Below are 22205 nucleotides of genomic sequence, written 5' to 3'. Positions count from 1 at the left end.
CCATCTCTGTCCAAGGGAGAAAAATGTTAGTCCAGCTTTTTTCTTTTTGAGACGCTCACTGTAACCCAGGGATTCTGCAGGCACTGCTTCCTTCCCTTCAGATCTGCGTTTTCATCTGACCCTTTCTGTAGCTTAAATGCCCAGGGTATTAAATTGGTGGTTAGTATCTTTTATTATGTTGACCTTTTAGATTTTCATGCAGCTATCTTTCTCAACATTTTTTTAATGGTTCCTAGGTTTAAAGAGGGTCTATTCCATTCTGGGACTATAAAAATATTTCCTATACTTCCTAAAAATATCTGTGACTTTACTTTTCACATATATTTTAAAATCTGTTTGCAGTCTATTTTTGCAAGTGGAGTGAAGCAGAGCTTCAGCCTTCCTTTTTTCAGATGGATAGCCACATGTCTCTGCCTCACGTTTAGCATGGTCCTTGCAGTCCTTACTGTCTGAGATGCTGCCCTTATCGCTCTTCTCATCTGTTCATCTGTTTGGCTACCCTGTATTTCCAGAGTTTTAATTATTATAAGTTTTTATTTTGATAAGTAGTAGGGAAGTCTACAGTTATTTCTTTCCAACCAGTCCTTGACTGTTCTTGCCTATTTTATTTTCTCTTTCTGTGCCTAAATCTGTTGAGTTTTTTTTCCTCATGATTTCAGTTATATTTTACATCGGGATGCATCATCTGGCGTGCAGCAATAATGAAATAGCTTATTCATAATAGAAACAAAAATATTTCAGTACAGAGTCTTTGTCAGCATAAGGCTGAGGGCAAGAGTATCCTGCAGGCTACCATACTCTTATGCACTTGTCGGCTTGTCATTTTTTTCTTTAAGATCTTTTGTAGACCAGTTGAAACATTTTTCTCTTGGTAAGGGCATTTTATTTGTTTATTTTGGCTGGCTGGGTCTTCGTTGCCGTGCAGACTTTTGTCTGTGGCCAGCAGGACTACTCTCCAGTTGTGCGTGGGACTCTCGTTGCAGAGGCTTCTCTTTGTGGAGCACACATTTTGGGCTGCACGGGCTTCCGTAGTTGCAGCTCCCAGGCTCTAGAACATGGGTTCAATAGTTGTGACTCACAGGCTTAGTTGCTCCATGACCTGTGGGATCGTCCCAGATCAGGGATCAAACCTGGGTCTCTTGCTGTTGGCAGGGGGATTCTTTACCACTGAGCCACCAGGGAAGCCCTGCCCTTAAAAAAATAATAGTACCTTTTGGGCATTTTGATTTAACATTGTGGTGAATTTATAGACTCATTTGAAAGGATGAGCCAGAGCTCATCACCCTTTTGCTATGTTGCCTGCTCGATAAGGAGAAGAGCCTGAGACGGACAGACTGTAGAGGAGCGGGCAGCAGGATGGAGGGGATGCGGGGATGGACTGGATCTTCGTGGACAGGCTTGGACAGGCAGTCGGGTGAGACTCTTGGGATGGGAAACCCTGACGTCTCTCCTCTCTCAGGGAGAAGCTGGTGAAGACGCTGGTGGAGCTGCTGACCAACCAGGTGGGAGAGAAGATGGTGGTGGTGCTGGCTCTGCGGCTTCTTTACCTGCTCATGACCAAGCACGAGTGGCGCCCGCTCTTCGCCAGGGAAGGTGGCATCTACGCCGTGCTGGTCTGCATGCAAGAATACAAGACCTCCGTCCTGGTGCAGCAGGCGGGGCTGGCAGTGAGTGGGCTGGGCCCGGCAGTCGACTGATGGCCAGGGTGGGCAGCTCAGGGGTGGGCTCTGCTGGTCTTGAGGAGGTTCTCTGGTCATTTGGACAAGGAGAAGACATTGGGATGGAGGAGATCCAGCTGGGGAGTCCAGGAGACAAAACGCCTCTGTGGAGGCAGGGAGAAAGGTGTTTCTGAGAATGACTCCCAGGTTTAAAGGTGAGCAGCAGGGGTGGATGGAGTGGGGAACTCTGAAAGAGGAAGAGATGTACAGAGAAAGGTTGGATTTTTAGGTATGTTGACTTTTCCAGGGCTTTTTATTAACAACCTAGTATCTGATTAAAGGCAAATTTTTTAGATGTGACAGAGTAATTTTTAGCCATTTTATCTGAGTGGTCTCGGAACACAGAAAATACCTCCTCACCAGATGTGGGTAAAGCCAAGCCAGCATTGCATTGCAGCCTTGCCAACCCCAGGCCCAGGGAGCGGGGAGAGGCGGACCTCGCTCTGGGAGGAAGAGTCGGCTTCCTGAGCGCTACAGACAGAGGGTCAGGCTGGTGGGGAGGTCCAGGCAGCGTGTGCTCCGTTCAACCTGAGGCAACCTGAGGCTCCCTGAGGGGACAGGCAGGCCTTGTCCACAGCATTTCTGAGTGTGGATGCCAGCAGTCCAGTGAACTGGAGCGCAGGTGCTCTTGACGCAGGCTGTGCCTGGGGGAGTATGACAGCCTCTTCCTTTATGGGGCCAGCCTGCTGCTGCTTCTCCCCAGAGCAGCCAAGCATTCCTAGTCCAGGCCAGTCTGTTCAGACCAAATGCTTCTAAACTCAAACTCTTGCCCTATAACAGAATTGCATCATTTTGTTTATAACTTATGGTGTCCAGAGTTCAGCTTGGAGTGGGGAGGGTAATGTAGCCAAAGGGAGAAAACCTCATTACGAGGTGGCATTTGCTTCATGGGTCCAGCCCTCACCAGGGGATCATCCTGAGGAGTAAGTTCTTTCCTCCATCCCGACGAGGTTTCCTCTCCAGAGTCAGCCCTTTCACCACCCAAGACCTCCACTGTGATGGTTTAGTGTTCATCCTAATTTCAGGTTCTCTGAGAACCAGCCAACATGTTTCCACATTCCAAGTATTTTCTCCTGTAATTCCAGCCTCACTCTGCCTGTGAGGCAAACCAAGTAGCCTCATCCAGGCAGGCTGGATACTGGCTTTGGCAGCCCGGGGACGGGGGTGGGAGTGTTGGCATCGAGGTGGTAGCAGCAGCAGGGCAGAGGCCAAGGTTGCGTGGGGTGGGGTGGGGTGCAGAGTTTGAGGAGAAGGGCGACTCAGAGCTTCCATGGTTGGGATCAGGCATTAAAGGAACTCCAGAGAGGTAGGACGACTGGGAGGACAAGAGCTCAACTCGAGGGAGAGGTTTTTCAAAGGGAGAAGCGGCCGAGTGAGATGAAAGACGGCTTCAAGCAAAGTCTTGAATACACGTTGAAGCTGTGAAAGGGCTCTGTCCAGAGGGGACGCTGCAGACGGGTGGCCACCCGCCCCTGCACACGTTGAGCCTCGGTCTTGGCAGAGAGAAGCTGCAGGCTCATCTTACCCCGGAGCCTTGGGTTTTCTGGTTGGCTTTCTTTTCTTCCCTTTTTTTTTTTAAGCCTTTGATGTCCCATCACTGCCTCTTTCATTTCTATTTGCAAACAGCTCAGTTGCCCCAGAGTTTGAGGTCTAGAATGCAGCCCGGCTTTCTCTCCTCTTCTGCACGGAGGCCGTGCCCACTCCTGACTCTGTCTCCACACCCCCTACTCAGGCACTGAAGATGCTGGCCATTGCCAGCTCCTCGGAGATCCCCACATTTGCCACCGGCCAAGATTCCGTTCATCCTTTGTTTGACGCCCAGATGACCAGGGAGATCTTTGCCAGCATTGACTCAGCCACCCGCCCGGACTCCGAGAGCCTGCTCCTCACTCTCCCTGCTGCTGTGATCCTGATGCTGAACACTGAGGGGTCAGGACCTCCCCTCCCGAATGCCAGACTCCTGTTAAGCCCCATGCCCTGCCGCTCCCCTGCCCCGGGCTCTTGTGCTCCCTTGTGCAGAAGCTCCCTTCCCACTGTCCCCTCCCTTCCCACCCATCTCTGGATGAAATGTCCTGGCCCTCTCCAGGTGGCTAGAAGAGAGGCCAAGTGGTTGAGGGTAGGGAGGTTCCAGAGATCAGAGACCCCTGTCCTTCTTTCCTGGGGTTGGGAGGAGTGACCTGAGGTCAAAAGGCCAGGTGTCTGGCCTCAGAGGGACCCCTGGAACCCCTCTGTCCCCAGCTGCAGGGCTCCTCCCTCTGTGCCACCTCCCTGCTTCCATCACATTCATTCTCTTTCAATTTCTTCCGGGGACACCTCCCTCCTCCCAGGTGCTCCTCCGCGGTGAGAAACGGCCTCCTCCTGCTCAACCTGCTTTTGTGCAACCACCACACGCTGGGAGACCAGATCATCACCCGCGAGCTGAGAGACACCTTGTTTAGACACTCGGGCATAGCACCGGGGACAGAACCCATGCCCACCACCCGCACCATCCTCATGATGCTTCTCAATCGCTACTCGAAGCCGCCTGGCAGCCCCGAGCTCTCAGGTACCGTCGTGGAGGTAGTGGGTGTGCTGAGGAGCTGGTCCCCACCCGCGGCCAGGAGGGCTCAGGTTTACATCCTAGTTCCTTGATAAAAAGACATCATGACCCTTCAGGAAATGAATGAGGGCTTTCGTGCTCAAGTTAGGTCTCAAGTAGGACTTCCTGACCACGAGGAAAGGGGACGTTTAGAATAGGTGCAGGGAGATTGGTCTTCGTTGTATAAACATAAAAGGGCTCCCATCTGTCTGAGCTGAGTGCAGTCCACTCTTCCTGGTCACTGCAGGGTTGGTTGAAATGACTTCTAGAGAGGCCTTCTGTAGAGGAATTGTAACTTATGGTACAGAAGTTTGTGACTTAGAATGTGAAATATCGATACCGTAGGGAAGAAAGACTCTGTATTCAACGCACAAGTGAAACCTAGAAGTGTGGGGGCAAATCGAAATAGGCACTGTGTCTTTTAGTCTGTACTTCTGAAGCCACCGTGCTCGGTAGTATAGGGGACCTGACTATAATAGCTAGTATTTGTTGGCTTGTATAGTAGCACAGCTCTCATTTAGTAATCAAAGAGAGTAGTGGGACCATATGAATTAAAACTCTGCTGTTTAACTTGACAGCGTTTGCCATACCGATTTTTTTTTTTTTTCGGATATAGCCAGATATATATTTAGTTCACCAACTCAATGGACATGAGTTTGAGCAAACTCTGAGAGTTGGTGAAGGACAGGGAAGCCTGGCAGACTGCAGTCCATGGGGTCGCAAAGAGTAGGACATGACTTAGTGATTGAACAACAACAAACATATATTTGAGGCCAGAAAAAGAAGTCCGCCACTGTCGAGTAGAAACAGTAAATGTCCTCACAGCAGGGCTGGGGGTAGTTCGGGGGTGGTTTTCTGCATCTGTGCATCTCAGTCTGACCAGCTCGTGTGACTCTCCTTCATACTCATTTTTTTCTCTCCCATGTCTGGGCAGCAGCGCCAGAGACCCCCAGCGCCCAGGGCCAGGAGGGGTCCCCTGAGCTGCTGATCCGATCCCTGGTGGGGGGCCCGTCTGCAGAACTCCTCCTGGACTTGGAGCGCGTGCTGTGCCGAGAGGGCGGCCTGGGGGGCGCTGTGAGGCCCCTCCTCAAGCGCCTCCAGCAGGAGAGCCAGCCCTTCCTCCTGTTCCTGTGGACTCTGGACGCCCCCGGGCCCAATAAAACCCTGCTGCTGACGGCGCTGAGGTGAGAGGCTGGGCTGGGGTGGGGTGGGAGGCCACTTGTGTGTCAGGGGCAAGGGCAGCTGGCCAACTGTAGGGGCTTCACTTGTTGCCACCCCTTGCCAGGGTTATGACCCAGCTGCTGGATCACACTGAGGCCATGGCCCTCCCCTGGCATGAGGTCTTGGAGCCCTGCCTCAACTGTCTGAATGGCCCCGGCAGTGACTCTGAGGTACCCAAGCCCTGGCCAGGGTGGGCAGGGCAAGGCAGCCCGGGGGCACCAGCTGCCTGGTAAGGCCCCGGAGGGGCACAGCACAGCCAGCCTGGACGGGCCGGGACACTGGGAGGGAGTGGAGGAAGGAGGCCAGTGTCATCTGAGGGTCCCCAGAACCGAGGCCTCTCTGTGCCTGAATTTTAGATTCTGGGTTTGGGAGGAGCCCACATTCCCCAGTTCGTGCAGTCCTTGCTCTCCACCTTTGCAGGGGGGTGTGCCCCGTGGGGCAAGGCTCAGGCACCTCAGCTGGCCATTGCCAGCTGGTGCCCAAGATAGGCTGGTCCTGGCAGGAGGAAGCCTGGGGAGCTGTGCCCAAGCTCTGCCCCTCACCCTCGGGTCCTCACCCCAGCTTTCTGTGCCAGCCTGTCTTTGGTACTCTGCTCTCAAGTTCTCTGAAATCTCAGCCACCGCACCCCCACATCTAAGGCCACCCCTCAGCCTGCCCTTTGCGTCCCTGTGTTAATCTTGGCATCTCTGGGCCAGATTGTTCAGGAGCTGCTGTGCTTCCTGTATCGCCTGGCCTCCACACACAAGGACTACGCAGTGGTGCTCTGCTGCCTGGGAGCCAAAGACGCCCTCACCAAGGTCCTGGAGAAGCACTCGGCTCAGCTGCTGCTGGCCTGTGAGCTGCGGGACCTGGTGACGGAATGTGAGAAGCACGCCCAGCTCTACAGTAACCTCACCTCCAGCATCCTGGCGGGCTGCGTTCAGGCGAGCAGCATGCGGGTCCAGGCTGAGGGAGGCGGGAGGCAGGGAAGGGGCCTCACGGTGTCCCCCTTTGGCACAAGTGGTGGCGGATCTAGGGCCCTTGTTCCCCAGCCCTTGCCCCACGTGGTTCTGTTCTGCCAGGATTCTGGAGAAAGGGGCTGAGCACTCTGTCGCCTCATGACTCTTTCTCCACGTGTATCTCCGTGTCCCTGACCCCTCCCCACACCCTTTCACTCCGTGTCCCGGCTGCAGATGGTGCTGGGCCAGATCGAAGACCACAGACGAACCCACCGCCCCATCAACATCCCCTTCTTCGACGTGTTCCTCAGGCACCTCTGCCAGGGTTCGTGCCCCCATCTGCTTCCTCCTGCGGCCACCCCAGCCTCTGCCTCCCCCTCCCTTCCTGCTCCCTCATCCCCTTCCTGCCTCCTCTCTCAACTAACCAGGCTTCCCGCGTGCCCGCAGGCTCCAGCGTGGAGGTGAAGGAGGACAAGTGCTGGGAGAAGGTGGAGGTGTCGTCCAACCCGCACCGGGCCAGCAAGCTGACGGACCGCAACCCCAAGACCTACTGGGAGTCCAACGGCAGCACCGGCTCCCACTTCATCACCCTCCACATGCATCGCGGTGTTCTTGTGAGGTGTGAGCACGCCCGTGTCCACGTGTCCATGCACACAAATATTCTGATACACCCCAGCATACGTCCTGAAAGAATTACCTACATACACACAACCCCGACTTAGACGCCTTGTGCCTGAGGGACCTCACACCCATTTTGTGAAGTGAACACACACATCGGCCTGATCTCCCTGAGCACGGTGTAGACCTCCCCTCTCTCCCCGAGCCTGCTCCCTCCACCAGACACACCTCACCGCCCTGTGTTCTGATGGAGGTGGAGCAGCAGCTCACCCACTCCCCGTGTGGGCGCTGGTTGGTTGTGTGCTCTGTGCCAGGTACCCTGCGAGGGCCTGGAGCCTCACCAACAGTGAGATACGGGGCCTGTCTGCAGGGATCTGACAGTCTTACTCGGGAGCCAGGCTGGAAAATCAGCAAGAGAGAGTAAGAAAAAAGTGATAGTTGACAGGTGCACAGGATCCTGATGCCAGCTGAGATCTTGGAGGAGGCTGCAGACAGAGGGGCTGAATGGGTTAAGTTTGTGGTAGAAATTGACCGGGTAGAGAGAGGCCAACAGATACAGGGACAGCATCTGTGCAGAATGGAAGCAAGAAACAATGATGTACTGGGGGGAACTTGAAGTAATTGTGCTTGGCTGGGATGAAGGGTCTGTATAGTGAAGTGGTAGGATAGGAAGCTGGAGAAGGAGGCATAATCAGTTGAGTTATTCTGAAATTTGAGGAGCCACTGAAGGATTTTAAGAGGGGAAAAGACAGAAGTAGGTTTTTTTATTTCGAGAACTTTGGCAGTTATGTGAATTTGGCTGGCAGGCTGGGACAGAGTTGGAAGGTTTACTGAGTGATGAACGTTCAGAGAGGCGGCGGGAACGGGAATAGACAGCGAGGAGGCGGTGGAAGAGAGCTTGAGAGGTGGTCTGCGGTACCTCCCACTGGCTGGATGAGGGGAACCATGAGGGAGACGTCACGTTTCCTAGTTGGATAGCTGGATGGGTGCCAGTTCTCTTTCGCAGGAGAAAAGTGGGAAGAGGAGCAGGTTTCTGCGGACAGATGACCAGTCTGTGTGGGCACGTGGATCTGGAGGTGCCTGTGGGCGCGGCACGGACCTGTCTGTTGGATGCGCGGCATACAAGCTCAGGAGAGCGGTGTAGGGTAGAGACGTGGATTTGGAGTGCTTCGGGTGTTAACTTTCAGCTGAAACTATGGGTTTAAGTGAAATCACTTTGGGGGAAGGTTAAGGGAAGAGCAGGGAGCCTAGGGAAGACCCACGCTTAAGCAGAGGACAGGATTCTGAAGAGGATGTAGTGGGCAGAAGTCGTTTTGCACCAAGATCAGGGCCCTTGGTTCTGACTCAGTCCTTTCTCCTCTCCCAGGCAGCTGACTCTTCTGGTGGCCAGTGAGGACTCGAGTTACATGCCAGCCCGGGTGGTGGTGTTTGGGGGTGACAGCGCCAGCTGCATCAACACGGAGCTCAATACGGTGGGGACCCCGTGCCCGCGCCCCCTTCCTTGCCATCCTCCTGTTGGTCCCGGCGGCCTTATCAGGTGGACCCAGTGCCCGCAGAGCTCCCACATCCCTTCCTCCCAGGCAGGCACTGCTCTATAAGCTGCGAGAGTGGGGTCAGGGCTGTGGAGGTGCATAGATCCACAGGCGCGGGATGGGAGAGGTGAGGGGCGCACACCCTCACAAACTCGGCTGCTGTCAACAGTCTTCCGGCTCCACTCCTGTCTCTACCTCTTCTCCCCACCCCGCCAGGTGAACGTGATGCCCTCCGCCAGCCGGGTGGTCCTCCTGGAGAACCTGAGCCGTGTCTGGCCCGTCATCCAGATCCGCATAAAGCGCTGCCAGCAGGTGGGCTGGGGGACATGAGGGCATGGGGTCCAGGAGGAAGCAAAGGCTCTCCCTAGCGGCTGGTTCTCCAGTGTTGGGGGCCAGGCTTAGGTCAAGGGTCGTCCTCTGTCTGCTTGCCGTGTGTGGCCCAGGAGCCTGCTGAGTTCCAGAGAGGCGGGAGTGCCTCCAGGGAGCCGAGGGGGTGAGAACTGTCCCTTGCAGGGCGGCATTGACACCCGGGTTCGGGGTGTGGAGGTCCTCGGCCCCAAGCCCACTTTCTGGCCGCTGTTCCGAGAGCAGCTGTGTCGCCGTACATGTCTCTTCTACACCATTCGGGCCCAAGCCTGGAGCCAGGACATCGCGGAGGACCGCAAGCGCCTCCTCCAGCTCTGTCCCAGGTAGGTGGGCAGGGTGCAGCCAAGGAGATACGGTTATTAGGGGGAGAAGGGGAGCAGAGTTTGAAGGATCAAGCAGCAACCGGAGGAGGGAGCGGAGCAGAGGCCAGAAGTGTGTGGTAGGGGGCAAGGTGAAGGACCAGCTCATCCAGGGCAATTGAGAGTGGAGCGCATGTGGATGGAGGCCTGGGGATGTCTTTAATCCTTGACCAGACGTTCTTTGTCCCCAGACTGAACAGGGTTTTGCGTCACGAGCAGAATTTTGCAGATCGCTTCCTCCCTGATGAAGAGGCCGCCCAGGCGCTGGGCAAGACCTGCTGGGAGGCCCTGGTCAGCCCCCTGGTGCAGAACATCACCTGCCCGGGTAACTGCCCCAACCCCGGCCCCGCTAACCTGCTCCTTGAAGTCTTCCCCAGGGCTGATCGGAGTTGATGCTCTTGGCTCTCTTGGTTCCTGTCTCTGTCCCTGAAGGCCTGTCACCTCAGTGTCCTCTCTGCCCCGCCCCAGGGACTGCTCCCTGGGACTCTGGTGTTTGAATCCTCCCCACCCCATGTCCCCAGACTCCAGCGGAAGCAGACCTTGGTGAGGGGAGGACTAGGGCCCTGCCACCCCCAAATCCTTTCCGTGCAGTTGCTTCTCCCCTTTGCTTCTCCCAGGTTCTCCATTTCATCCCCCATGGAGGCCTGTTCCTGACCTGTCTTCTTGTAGATGCGGAAGGTGTGAGCTCCCTGGGGTGGCTGCTGGATCAGTACTTGGAGCAGAGGGAGAGCTCCCGGAACCCCCGGGGTAGAGCCGCGTCCTTTGCCTCCCGTGTGCGTCGCCTTTGCCACTTGCTGGTGCACGTGGAGCCTCCTCCCGGACCTTCTCCTGAGCCACCCGCCCGGCCCCGTGAGTCCCAGCCGTGGCCAGCTGAATGAAGAATCCGGGTGGCGGTGCTGTCTGGTTCCTCTCTCCTGGGTTTTATTCTTCCTTTCTGCTTCACCATGGGCCTTCCCGGGGCTGAGTTCCCCGGACACTGGGACTCACCCAGCAACTGAGATGAGCATGTTCCTTTGCCCTCTGTGTCCACAGCCAGCAAGAGCAGTAAAGGTCGGGACCGGAGCCCTGGGCCTTCCCCCGTTCTTCCAAGCAGCAGCCTGAGGAACATAACGCAGTGCTGGCTGAGTGTGGTACAGGAGCAGGTAGGCAGCGGGGCTGAGGTCGGGGCAGGGCTGAGGCTGCTGGGCGGCCCCTGGGCTGTGATTTCCCATCTCTGCAGGTCAGCACGTTCCTGGCTGCAGCCTGGAGGGCCCCGGACTTCGTGCCCCGCTACTGTAAACTCTACGAGCGCCTGCAGAGGGCAGGCTTGGAGCTCTTCGGGCCCCGGGCGGCCTTCACGCTGGCCCTGCGCAGCGGCTTCTCTGGCGCCTTGCTGCAGCAGTCTTTCCTCACTGCTGCCCACGTGAGTGCTGGGCCCAGCAGCCTCCCTGGCCCCTTCTGCTCTGCCCTTTCATCTCCTTCCTCCCCCCACCCCCGAAACTCTGCTCCCTCTTCATGGTTTGCTCCTGCCCTTTCCGTTGCCCCTAGATGAGTGAGCAGTTTGCCCGGCACATTGACCAGCAGATCCAGAGTGGCCTGACGGGTGGAACCCCTGGAGTGGAAGTGCTGGGGCGGCTCCAGTGGCACCTGGAGCCCATCATGGTCCTCTCTGGCCTGGAGCTCGCCACGACTTTTGAGCACTTCTACCAGTGAGTGCAAATCTGGAGAGGCAGGGTGTGTGAGGCCTAGAGTCTGAGGGTGGGGGGAGACCTGAGTCTTAGAGGCAAGGCAAGGGAGGTGCAGTGGGGAGGTGAGGTTAAGATGCAGAGATGGCCCTGGCCCTGGGGACGGGGAGGATGAGGCAGGCTGCAACATGGGGCCTATCTTCTGGAGTGGGATGCCCTGCCGAGCGCCCACATTGAGGCTCGGCTGGGCTGTGCACGCTGCAGGCACTACATGGCGGACCGTCTCCTGAGCTTGGGCTCGAGCTGGCTGGAGGGGGCTGTGCTGGAGCAGATCGGCCTTTGTTTCCCCAACCGCCTTCCCCAGCAGATGTTGCGGAGCCTGAGCACCTCCGAGGAGCTGCAGCGCCAGTTCCACGCATACCAGCTCCAGCAGCTAGACAAGCTGTTCTTGGAGCAGGAGGACGAGGAGGAACAGGGCCTGGAAGAAGAGGAGGTAAGAGCAAGGGAAAGAGTGGGAGAATAGGCAAGCAGGAGAATGTGGACCAAAGAAGAGAGCCCAAGAGCCCTTGGAATCCTTCTATCTCTCAGGAGGAAGAGGAGGAAGAGGAGGCCGAGAAAGAGCTCTTTATCGAAGATCCAAGTCCAACAGTTTCTGTACTGGTCCTGTCACCACGCTGCTGGCCGGTCTCCCCTCTCTGCTACCTGTACCATCCCAGAAAGTGCCTTCCCACAGAATTCTGTGATGCCCTTGACCGCTTCTCCAGTTTCTACAACCAGAGTGAGGAGATAGGGACAGGCAGTTGGAGATTGGGGTGAGATTTGGGGTGGCATCTCAGAGAGGAGGAGGAGAGAGGATCTTTGGACAGGAATGCGTAGATAGGAAGCAAAGTGGTCTCTAGATAGAAGCATCGCTAGGGAAGGAAGGGTGGAGAAGTGTGGGTTAGATCTTCATTAATTTCTCTCTGATTTTCTTCAACTTTGTATGAACTTGCTCTGTTTTTCCTTTTTTAACGTCAAGTTGTATGCTTAATTTTTAGTCTTTTCAGACTTCTGGTTTTCAAATGAAAGTATTTAAGGCTGTTTATTTCCTATCGACATTGCTTTAGCTGCATTCAGTAAGTTCTTGGTTTTTGTTTTGTTTTGAAGAGTTGTTTTTTTTTTAAATTGAGGTAGAGTTAGTATTCAATGAAGTACACAAATCTTAATTATAGCTTAATAAAATTTATGTCCGTATGCCCTCCTGTAAGCAGTCCCCTTACCCGATCAAGATATAGAACATTTCCAGCACAACAGAAGGCTTCCTCCTTCATGTCCCCTTTCTAGTCAGTATCTTCTTTCAGGAGAAATTGCTATTCTCCCTTTTGTCATCATAGGTTTCTGCCTTTAATTTAAACATCATACAGATGGAATCATAGAGTATGTATTCTGCAGTGTCTGATTTCTCTCACTGGACGTAATGTCTGTGGGAGCTTTTCAGGTTGCCAGTTACATCATTAACTTTGTTCTTTTGCATTGCTGATTCACGTTCCACTGCATGAATTATGGATATTTGGGATGTCACATAAGTTTTTATCATGTAGTACTTGATTATTGTTTAGTTCTAAGAATTTTCTAATTTCCATTTTATTTCTTTGATTTATTAGTTTTCTGGAATTATATTATATATTTTTAAGTTTTCAAACTTTTTTTTTTTTTTTTTTTTGCTAGTCATCTTTTGGTTTAGATTTTAACCTTCATTCCCTGTGGCCAAAGAAGGTGATTTCTGTGATTCTGAATCTTTGCATTTAGTGAGACTTATTTCATGGCCTAGTAGGTGATCAGATTTTATAAGTGTTCTGTGTGTGATGAAGAAGAATGTGTACTCTTCAACCAATAGATATAGGATTCTATTTATTCCTCTAAATTGACCTTGTTAATTGTGTTGTGGAAATCTCTATCCTTACTCATTTTTGTTTGCTTGATTTACTACTTAAGAGAAGTATGCTAAAATTTACCATTACAATAGAGAAGTTTTAAACTTCTAGTCATGTCAGTTTTACTTTATATATTTTTTGACTATGTTATCAGATTCAAGGTTAAAATCATTTAACAGTAGATAATAATAGATAGAACTTTATATAGCAATATAATAGAACTCTCTGCAATGATGGAAAAGTTCTTTTCTGTGCTGTCAAAAATGACAGCCATTCATATCTATTGAGCACTTGAAATGGGACTAGTGTGACTGAGGAACTCAGTATTGAATTTTATGTACTTTAGAGTTTAATGTTAAATAGCCACATGTGGTGAGTGGCTACCACATAGTGGACTATGTAGATTTAGAGTCTTCATGGTCAGTTAAGCCTTATTGTGATGAAATAACCATCTTTCTTTCTAGTGAAGTTTTTTCTCTTAAGGTCTGGTTTTATCTGGTATTAATGGTATACCAGCTTTCTTTGATTGGTATCTTTCTAGTATGTCTATTTCTATCCTTTTACTATTTTCTTTTGGCTTGATCATTATTTTAGGTCTCTTTAATTGTGGTAAAATATGACTACCATACTTGGCCATTTTAGCCATTTTAAGTATAAAATTCAGTTGTCCTTTTACTTGAAAATTGTTTAGTTTGGAAATAATTTTAAATTTATGGAAAAAATTGTAAGAATAATATAAAGAACACTGGTAAACTCTTCTTTTTAAATTTATTTATTTTAGGCTGCACTGGATCTTTGCTGCTGTGCACAGGCTTTCTCTAGTTGCAGTGAGTAGGGTCTGCTGCTAGTTTCGGTATGCAGGCTACTCATTGTGGTAGCTTTTCTCATTGTGAAGCAAAGGCTCTAGGCACGAGGGCTTCAGGAGTTGCCACGCGTGGGCTCAGTAGTTACGGCTTGTTTGCCCCAAGGCATATGGAATCTTCCCAGACCAGGGATTGAACCCTTGTACTCTGCATTGACAGGCAGATTCTCAATCACTGGACCATCAGGGAAGTCCTCATTAACTCTTCATCCAAGTTTACCTGTTGTTAACGTTGTGCTCCATTTGCTTTTTTAATTTGCTCTTTGTGTACATATACATGTCTGTAAATGTATATGTATGTATACTTTTTTCATGAACCATCGGTTATATGTTGGCTCTTTGCCTGTAAATAATATACATTTCCTAAGAATAAAAAGTTCTTTTATGAAACCAGCACTCCATTTATTACTTTCAAATATTTAACATTCATATAATACTTTTAATCTAGTTTCCATATTCCAGCTTTGTCAATTACTCCATAATGTCTTTTTTTTTTTTTTTCAGTCCTGGAGAGGATCTGGTTCAGGAGCACCTGTGCGTTTAGTTGTCGTGTGTCTAGTCTCCTTTAATCTGGAGCAGTTCCACAGGCTTTCTTTGTCTTTTATGATATTGACACAATTTTGATATAATCCTTTAAAATTTCCTAATTCCTCCTTTTAAGCTTATGTATTTCTGGATTCAGGTTACACATTCCTGGCCAGGGTACTAAGTGATGTTATATCTTCCCAGGATATTATACATGGAAGCACAGGATTACCATCTGCTCCTTGTTTGTAATGTTAATTTTGATAGCCGGGTCAAGAGGTGGTTTAATTTTTCCACTGTACAATTAATATGTTTTCCCTTGCTACTGTTAATAAGCAGTCTGTTGGCAGGGTACTTTAAAGTATGCCAGTATTCTACTGTCATCAGAATTTCCCCTAGTAGCATTTTATGATTTTTTTTTTAGCCACCCTTGCGGCTTGCAGGGTCTCAGTTCCCCAACCAGGGACTGAACGGGGCCCTGGCAGTGAAATCAGTGAGTCCTAACCACTGGACCTCCAGGGAATTCCCTCATTGTACTTTTAACTTTGACTTCCTTTTATATTTAAGACATGTGTCTTTATTTAAAATATTAATACTTAGGACCTGTTTTCTAATCAACCTAAAATCTCTCTTTTTGAATTATCAATTTTTGTCTAGTTATTATAAGTAATGACATTTGACTTTTATTTTTGGTTTACTTTTCTTATAATTTTAAATTTTAGTTATTTAATATATACAGGAGTATGTAGAACATAGAGTTAAAGCAAGAAGGTTCAGTAGAACACTAACAGATGTGATTCTGCCCAGGGTTTTTGTGCATTCTGTTATTTTGGATTTTTTTAAAATTCCTTTTTGTCTCTATCAGTTTTGGAAGTTATGCATTCTGTTTCTGTAGTTGATTGCGCTTATATTTTTAATGTAAGTTTAACTTGTTAATGTCACCTCCCATCTCCCTGAAAAATGGAAGGGCCACAGAAAATCTTAATTCCAGTCTGATCCCCATCTTGTACCTTTGTTTCTCTCCCAGCTGGTGATTATTGTTATTGTTCTATTCAGTTTGGATTCACCATCATACCAGTTGCTTAAGTCACCATTCCTTTTGTGCCTTGCTCCTTCTTTCTGAATTCAGTTTTCCTCCTAAAGTACATTATTTAGAAGTTTCTTAATTGATGAAATATTTCTAGAAAACTTTATCAGTTTTTATTTTAGAAAGGTTTATTTTCATCTTCATTTAGAAAAGCTTTTTATTGTGAGAAATTTTGACATACCAAAAAGCAGGCAGAATACACTTCAGTATATCAACACATATCAGTTCATGGCCAATTTTGCTTCATCTGTACCCCACCCACTTTCCCCACCCCTCAGATAAAGACTCCTTTTAAAAGCTAGGATTCTATAATTATCAAACTTATAGAAGTTAGTAGTAGTTCCTAATATTATCAGATATGCAGTCAGTATTCATGTTTCCCTAATTATCTTGAGCTTTTTAGCTTTTTTTGTGGGGTTTTTTTGCCTATTGAGGATCCGAATGAAGCCCGCATTTTGCGTTTGATGAGTTCTGTCTCTCGTCTCCCTCGGTGTATGATCCCTGCCTCAGTTTCCCTGCCTTCTTGGAGTTGTTTGTGGAGGGCTGGTTGGTTGTCCAGAGCTGTCCACAGGCTGGCCTGTGTCTGCCGAGTGTCCTCTAGCACGGTCCTCTGTGGCCTCCTTCCTGAAGACCGGTATTCAGGTGTTCAGATGTGGGAGCTTATTTAGATTCTGGGTTGATTTTCTCAGGCAAGGACATGTCATAGGTGGTATCGTGTACTTCCTTCAGGAGGTTGTCTTTCTGTGTGATGTTAAAGTGGATTTCAGCATTGTCTGTCCAATCTATACATTATATAGAATTTCCCATCAGCTGTTCGCTAGACATTCATTCTCATTACCATTAGGGTTAGGAGCTAGTGACATTCTACTCTCATCATCCTCTCTCCATGTGTTAGCCAGAAGGCTCTGTCTACAGAGGGAACCTTTCTCTCATCAGCGTTTTGGTTACCTTGAAGGTCCATTTATACAGGAAAGGCTTGATTCTCTTTTCCTCTCTCTCTTTTTAACCACTTTTCAAAATAATGTATTGGTTCTCTAGCTTCATCCAAAGATGACCCATGAGGTCTTTGAAAAATAAAAGATATCATTATGAACTCATGGCTTTTAAAATATTTCATGTTTTTCAGTCCATCACAGGTGTGTGTTTTTTTTGATGTTCACATTGTCCCATCTTGGGGCAGAGAGCACCTCCCAGTCTGGTTCCTTTTGATACCCTCTCCTGTGACAGCATCCTTGCTTTCTAGTCTGAGCAAACACCCCAGGCTCACAGCGGGCAGCAGAGACTCAGCCTAGCAGATCTCTAAAACTGTCAGGTTCCCTGGGAGCAAAGCCCAGCTCTCCTCTCTGGTGTTTCCGCTGTGGAGCTCACCCAGCACAGGGCTGGGCACAGGGTGGGCTCCCAGACCCCTGTGGCAGACGCAGAGGGAGCTGTGCTTGGGACGCTAGATGAGGCATGTGTGTGTCTGTGTGTGAGTGCTGGGCCCTGCTCCCCACAGAGACTAGCGGAGCCTGGCGAATGCTACCCGCTCGCCTCCGCCCTGACCCCTCGCTTCCCCTGCTGTCTCCACTTCTTCCTTCGACACTCTCCCAGGTCAGAACCATCCGGTCTTGGACGTGGGGCCACACCGGCGACTGCAGTGGACGTGGCTGGGCCGGGCGGAGCTGCAGTTCGGGGACCAGACGCTGCACGTGTCCACCGTGCAGATGTGGCTGCTGCTGCATTTCAATCAGACGGAGGTGCCTCAGCCCCTCGGCCTCTCTGTCTCCTCCTCCGCTTCGTCTGTCACTGTTTTCCTCAACTCTGTCTGTCCCACCTTCTGTCCCTTCTTTTCCTTTGCCTTGACTGTCTGCTCCTGACTGGCCCTGTTTCTCCCGCCCAGGAGGTGTCAGTAGAGGCTTTGCTGAAGAGCTCTGGCCTTAGCCCTGAGCTGCTGCTCCAGGCCCTCCTGCCCCTCACCTCAGACAGCGGCCCTTTGACCCTGCAGGAGGGCCAAGACTTCCCCCCTAGGGGTAGGTCTGAGGTAGTGGGGCTGGGCTGAGCCTCTGCTCCCGGGGTGGGCTCTCTGGGTGGGGGAGATACAGGGGATGAGAATGGAGTCCCCTTTGCCCTCACTCGTCTGTCCCTTACCCTCTTTGGGTGCTGACTGGGAGCGGGTTCCAGGTGTGCTGCGTCTCCGGGAGCCTGGGCTCCAGCCCCGTGGGGAGGCCCTGTGGCTGCTGCCTCCCCAGACATACCTGAACGTGGAGAAGGATGAAGGCCGGACCCTAGAGCAGAAGAGGAACCTCCTGAGCTGTCTTCTTGTCCGTATTCTCAAAGCCCACGGAGAGAAGGGCCTCCACATTGACCAGCTGGTTTGTCTGGTAGGCACAGGGGACCCTGATGGTGGGGGGAGGGGGAGGGAGTCGTGCTTGGGGGTGGGGTGGGAGGCAGGGGTCATCACAGGGAAGGTGGGTGACATTCCCATCTGGTTTTCTATTCCTGATGGGAAGTTAGAAGGTGGAGACCAGACATGAGTGCCGACTGTGTGCCAGGCTCTATTCTAAAGAGTTTCCACGATTAAGTCATTTGATCTACACAGAAATATGAGATTGTTGTTGGTGGTATTTCTACTATTATTATTATCCCCATTTAACAGATAAGAAAAATGAGGCATGAGTTAGTAACTGATCCATAGTCAGGCAGCTAGTAAGTGGCAGAGCTGGAGGCTGGCTGCTCTGGGTAACCGCAGCCCACCTGTTTCCCCACCTCCCATCCAGGTTCTGGAGGCCTGGCACAAGGGTCCAAATCCCCCTGGAAGCCTGGGCCGCACTATTGCCGGGGGTGTGGCCTGTACCAGCACGGATGTCCTCTCTTGCATTCTTCACCTCCTGGGCCAGGGCTATGTGGAACGGCGGGATGACTCGCCCCAGATCCTCACGTACGCCACCCCGGAGCCCTCAGGGCCCTGCCGGGGCCAGGCAGAGATCCCCTTCTTTGGCAGCCAGACCTCTGAGACCTCCAAGATGAGGTAGCCACTGCTAGCCCCGTGCCCCCTGCTGCAGGGCCCCCCAGGACGGATGGCACTGTAGTGACACGGGAGGGGTCATAGTGCCAAAGCCAGGCTGCCAGAACAAAAACATGTCATTTCTTTCTTTCTCTAGCACCATTTTCCCCATCCCTGATGAGAGAGATTAGTCCTCATCCCCTCTCCCAGCGTCATCACCCCCTTTGCTTCCTTCCCAGGAAGGGGCCTTGCTGTCCCCAGACTCCTAAAGCCAGCCCTTAGGTAGGAGTCCAAGACTCATAAACTACTTTCTGGATGTCTTTCATTCTAAGCAGAACTGAAATACTGGAAAGACACATATTGAGTACTAACTATGCACTCTGCTTAGTGAAACATACAAATTCTATGAATAGTTTTCAGGAAGTCTGTTCTCCAGAGGATTTTGCCATAGGATTCCGCTAGCTAGCTGGCACCCTAAAGCTCTTTACCTCAGTTCCAGTTCACCAGGAGTTGTTCTGCTTTTATGCCTGTTCATACTGTGTGTAAATGCGAGTTTTCTAGAGTCATCTTTCTCAAACTTCCACTCGCACACGTTCTCAAATTCACTAGAGCTCCCTGTGACACTTAGGCTGCTGGTCCACAGACCACACGTTGAGGAATGAGGCTGTAGACTTGACTTTCTCTCACTAGACACGCTGGGAGAATTTGGGGAGGGACCTGCAGTGTGATTGTCGTATCCACTGCAGGTCAGCTAGCACCGTGACCCCTGCCCACTAGATTCCAGCAGTGCTTCAGTCACTGTGACCGCCAGCCCCACCCCACATACAAACGCTCTGTGGAGGCTGTGTTCTGACGGTGGGGCGGTGATCCTCAGGCTGGTTCAGCAAGTGTGGACGGAGATGCACAAGTGGGGACTGGGGGGCCAGGGTGGGGTCCAGCCAGCAGGTTGGATAAGCAGGGCAGTGAGACTGACCACCGACCCCTCTCTCCCTCAAGCCCAGAAGCCGTGGCTGCCCTGGCTTCCCTCCAGCTGCCTGCGGGCCGCACCATGAGCCCCCGGGAGGTGGAAGGGTTGATGGAGCAGACGGTGCGGCAGGTGCAGGAGACGTTGAACCTGGAGCCCGACGTGGCACAGCACCTCCTGGCTCATTCCCACTGGGGCGCCGAGCAGCTGCTGCAGAGCTACAGCGACGACCCTGAGCCGCTGCTGCTGGCAGCCGGGCTGCGCGTGCCCCAGGCCCAGGCCGCGCCCGCACGCCCCGACCACTGCCCCGTGTGTGTCAGCCCCCTGGCGCCTGACCACGACCTGCCCGCCCTCTGCTGCCAGCACTCCTGCTGTAAGGTGAGGCTCTCCTCCCCGCAGCACCGCAGCTCGGGAGCTTCTGGTCCTGGGCGATGCTGGATGAGTCTCTTAGTCCCTCTTAAGCTGGTTTTGTCATCGGTAAGTGGTGCTTTGACACTCTGCAGGGTGGTTGTTAGCATCTGGTGGTATGTGTCTTTGCTGCATATTGTGATCACTGGGAACTTTTTAAAAATCCCAGTGCTCAAAGTATGCCCGAGACCAATTAAATGAGACTCTCTAGAGGTGAAACAAAAGTTCCTCAGGGGATTCTAGTGTTCAGCCAAATTTGAGAACGATAGATAATACATACACATGTACAGAATCAAAGCACTTTATAAATGAGAAGTGCTCGGAAATTGGTGATGACTATGGTTTATGCTTTCCTTATCACCACTGAAGGTTCTTTAATTCGAAAATGTCATCACTTCTTTTATCTGTACACGTTCACTTAACATAAAAATTTAAAACAAAAAAGCACAAAAGCAGAGGGAAGTACGGGAAGTCAGGCTGCCGTGAAGCCAAGCGGAGAAGGCTGTAGCTGGGGAGGGGGCACCCTTGAGGTGGCGAGGGGCCGAGGCAGGAAGCCAGGTGCTGAGTGCCTGCCTCCCCTGCCCCTGCCTCTCAGCTTGTAGGACCAGAGCCCACACCCATCCACTTAGCAGGATGAAGGCCCTTGTTGCCATGAATTCTAGCCGCCTCTCTCAGCAGCGCCGCCCCAGTGGTGGGTGACCGGGGCCGTGTGCGTTTGCATGCGTGTGTACCTGTACTTTTTCTCCTTCCCTTTTGCTCAGCTTCAAGTTACTCTTCTCACATAGTTGCCTCTGCCCCGCTGTTCCCAGGTTCTTAATGATTCCCTTTACACTTCCACTTTTTTGTTCAACTAATGCTTGTCATGGACTTCCTGCGTGCACAGCGCTGGGTGCTGCGTGAGGGAGTGGGGAGACCGCGGCAGACAAGGACCCGAGAGCTAATAATAACCACAGCTAATTAATATTTATGGAGGCCTCATTCTGGTCCACTGTGCTGTCTTACAAACATTGTCTCGTTTAATTCTTGGAATAGTTCTGTGAAGGTGAGCGCAGTGGTGGGACAGTGGAAGGAGAGATTTGGGAGGCGGACAGGGGCCTAGTTGAGTTGGGTTGGCAGACAAGGGCCTTTATGGGAAGCCCTGGTGGGTTTTGAGCAGAGATGCAATAAGATCTGATTTCCAGTTTTGAAAAGATCACTTGGTGTGGAGAAAAGGCTTGGACGGAACAAGAGTGGAGGCAGGGACACTGATTCAGAGACTTGTACAAAGAGGCGAGAGGTGCTGGCCACTGAGCCTAGGGACAGTGAAGGGGTGGACAGATCGGGACACGTGTCGGGTAGAGCTGACAAGGTTATGGCTGAGGACAAGGGCATCAAAACAGCTCCTGGGGTTTTGACCTGAGCATCTGGCAGGAGGAGTTGGGGGAAATGTTAGGCCTGGGGTTGGGGTGCAGGGCAGATTTTTGAAGGGAAATTCCATCCGTTTTGGTCAAGTAAAGTTTGAGCTACTTTGTTGGGCACCTGTGTGGGACTAGCAAGTGGACAGTGGATTTTTCGATTTGGAAATAGGTGCAGAAGCCTGGCCGGCATCACCCAGGGGGAGAGGAGCAGGCCCAAGGCACTGAGCGTGGGGCACCCCAACCCTGTAGAGACAGAGACAGGGAGCTGGGAAACGGGACTCAGCAAAGCAGGCTGAACCCATCCCAGCAGAGGAGCCAGTGGCAGAGTGCAGGAGCCACTGCCTTGGGGCCGGGAGCAGTGGGGGACAGCTTCCCGCGGTGAGGCTCAGGTGCCGAGGGCAGGAGGGGAGTCCAGGCGGGAGACAGTCCCCGTGGCTGGGCAGTGGGGTCAGTGGAGGCCAAGGGCAAGCCCCAGGCAGAGAGGCTCCTCGCGGGCATGGAACAGGTTCCAAACTGAGACCTGGCCACTGTCCTGCAGGGCAGTGCTTCCGCCCCACAGCTGTCAGGGGCCCCGAGGGCCTGGGGGTCTGAATGCAGGAAAGGATTTTGCGTTCTACTTCCCAGCTTATCTGGGCTTGTTTTACTATAGGAAGGGGTTGGTTTTGTTTAGTACTTGAGTGAAAATAGTTCAGTAAAGCACTTATCATGGAAAGTCCTCATGTAACCACCTGGGGACTCTCCTGAGGTTTGGATCCATCATTTGGGGAAGCTCGGGGGTAGGCATTGTGAGGGAGAGGATCCTTAATGGAGTCTTTTGGAGGCTCAGGTGCTCATGACGTAGTTGGTGTCTTCAGGAGGGATGAGGGAACAGTTGAGAGGGGAGGGGATGATGAGGGCTGATGTTGAGGGGGGCAGGGGATGATGGCTGATGTTGGGGGAGGGGATGAGGGGGGCTGACGTTGAGCAGGAGGGGATGATGAGGGCTGATGTTGGGGAGGGGATGATGGCTGACATTGGGGGGGGATGATGAGGGCTGATGTTGGGAGGGGATGATGAGGGCTGGTGTTGGGGG

The 22205-nt window shown here is 51.8% G+C and overlaps 1 protein-coding gene across 11 annotated transcripts in view; it reads left to right on the top strand.

The window, feature by feature from the left end:
* Positions 1 to 22205, top strand: part of CUL9 (cullin 9) — a 41938-nt gene that overhangs the window by 10293 nt on the left and 9440 nt on the right. For 4 of the 11 annotated variants that reach the window (XR_005722712.1, XM_040249557.1, XM_040249559.1 and 1 more), the window contains exons 9-31: positions 1460 to 1667; positions 3451 to 3647; positions 4046 to 4263; positions 5231 to 5480; positions 5582 to 5687; positions 6213 to 6440; positions 6690 to 6780; positions 6903 to 7074; positions 8440 to 8545; positions 8822 to 8917; positions 9119 to 9294; positions 9522 to 9655; positions 10000 to 10179; positions 10363 to 10472; positions 10550 to 10732; positions 10858 to 11018; positions 11259 to 11487; positions 11583 to 11772; positions 16972 to 17117; positions 17261 to 17390; positions 17542 to 17741; positions 18138 to 18388; positions 19361 to 19706. Coding sequence is in view for 6 of the 11 variants with exons in the window: in XM_040249557.1 (XP_040105491.1) it covers positions 1460 to 1667; positions 3451 to 3647; positions 4046 to 4263; positions 5231 to 5480; positions 5582 to 5687; positions 6213 to 6440; positions 6690 to 6780; positions 6903 to 7074; positions 8440 to 8545; positions 8822 to 8917; positions 9119 to 9294; positions 9522 to 9655; positions 10000 to 10179; positions 10363 to 10472; positions 10550 to 10732; positions 10858 to 11018; positions 11259 to 11487; positions 11583 to 11772; positions 16972 to 17117; positions 17261 to 17390; positions 17542 to 17741; positions 18138 to 18388; positions 19361 to 19706 (4108 nt within the window). In the remaining 5 variants the exon portion in view is untranslated. Of the gene's footprint in view, positions 1 to 1459; positions 1668 to 3450; positions 3648 to 4045; positions 4264 to 5230; positions 5481 to 5581; positions 5688 to 6212; positions 6441 to 6689; positions 6781 to 6902; positions 7075 to 8439; positions 8546 to 8821; positions 8918 to 9118; positions 9295 to 9521; positions 9656 to 9999; positions 10180 to 10362; positions 10473 to 10549; positions 10733 to 10857; positions 11019 to 11258; positions 11488 to 11582; positions 11773 to 16971; positions 17118 to 17260; positions 17391 to 17541; positions 17742 to 18137; positions 18389 to 19360; positions 21718 to 22205 lie in introns of those variants that run through there. The other 7 variants (XM_040249560.1, XM_040249558.1, XR_005722714.1 and 4 more) reach the window with 6 other exon arrangements.

Source organism: Oryx dammah, unplaced genomic scaffold, assembly GCF_014754425.2.
Source record: "Oryx dammah isolate SB20612 unplaced genomic scaffold, SCBI_Odam_1.1 HiC_scaffold_11, whole genome shotgun sequence".
Taxonomy (NCBI): Eukaryota; Metazoa; Chordata; class Mammalia; order Artiodactyla; family Bovidae; genus Oryx; species Oryx dammah.
Note: the sequence above shows the minus strand (reverse complement) of the source record. Positions and strands in the feature narration are given on the sequence as shown.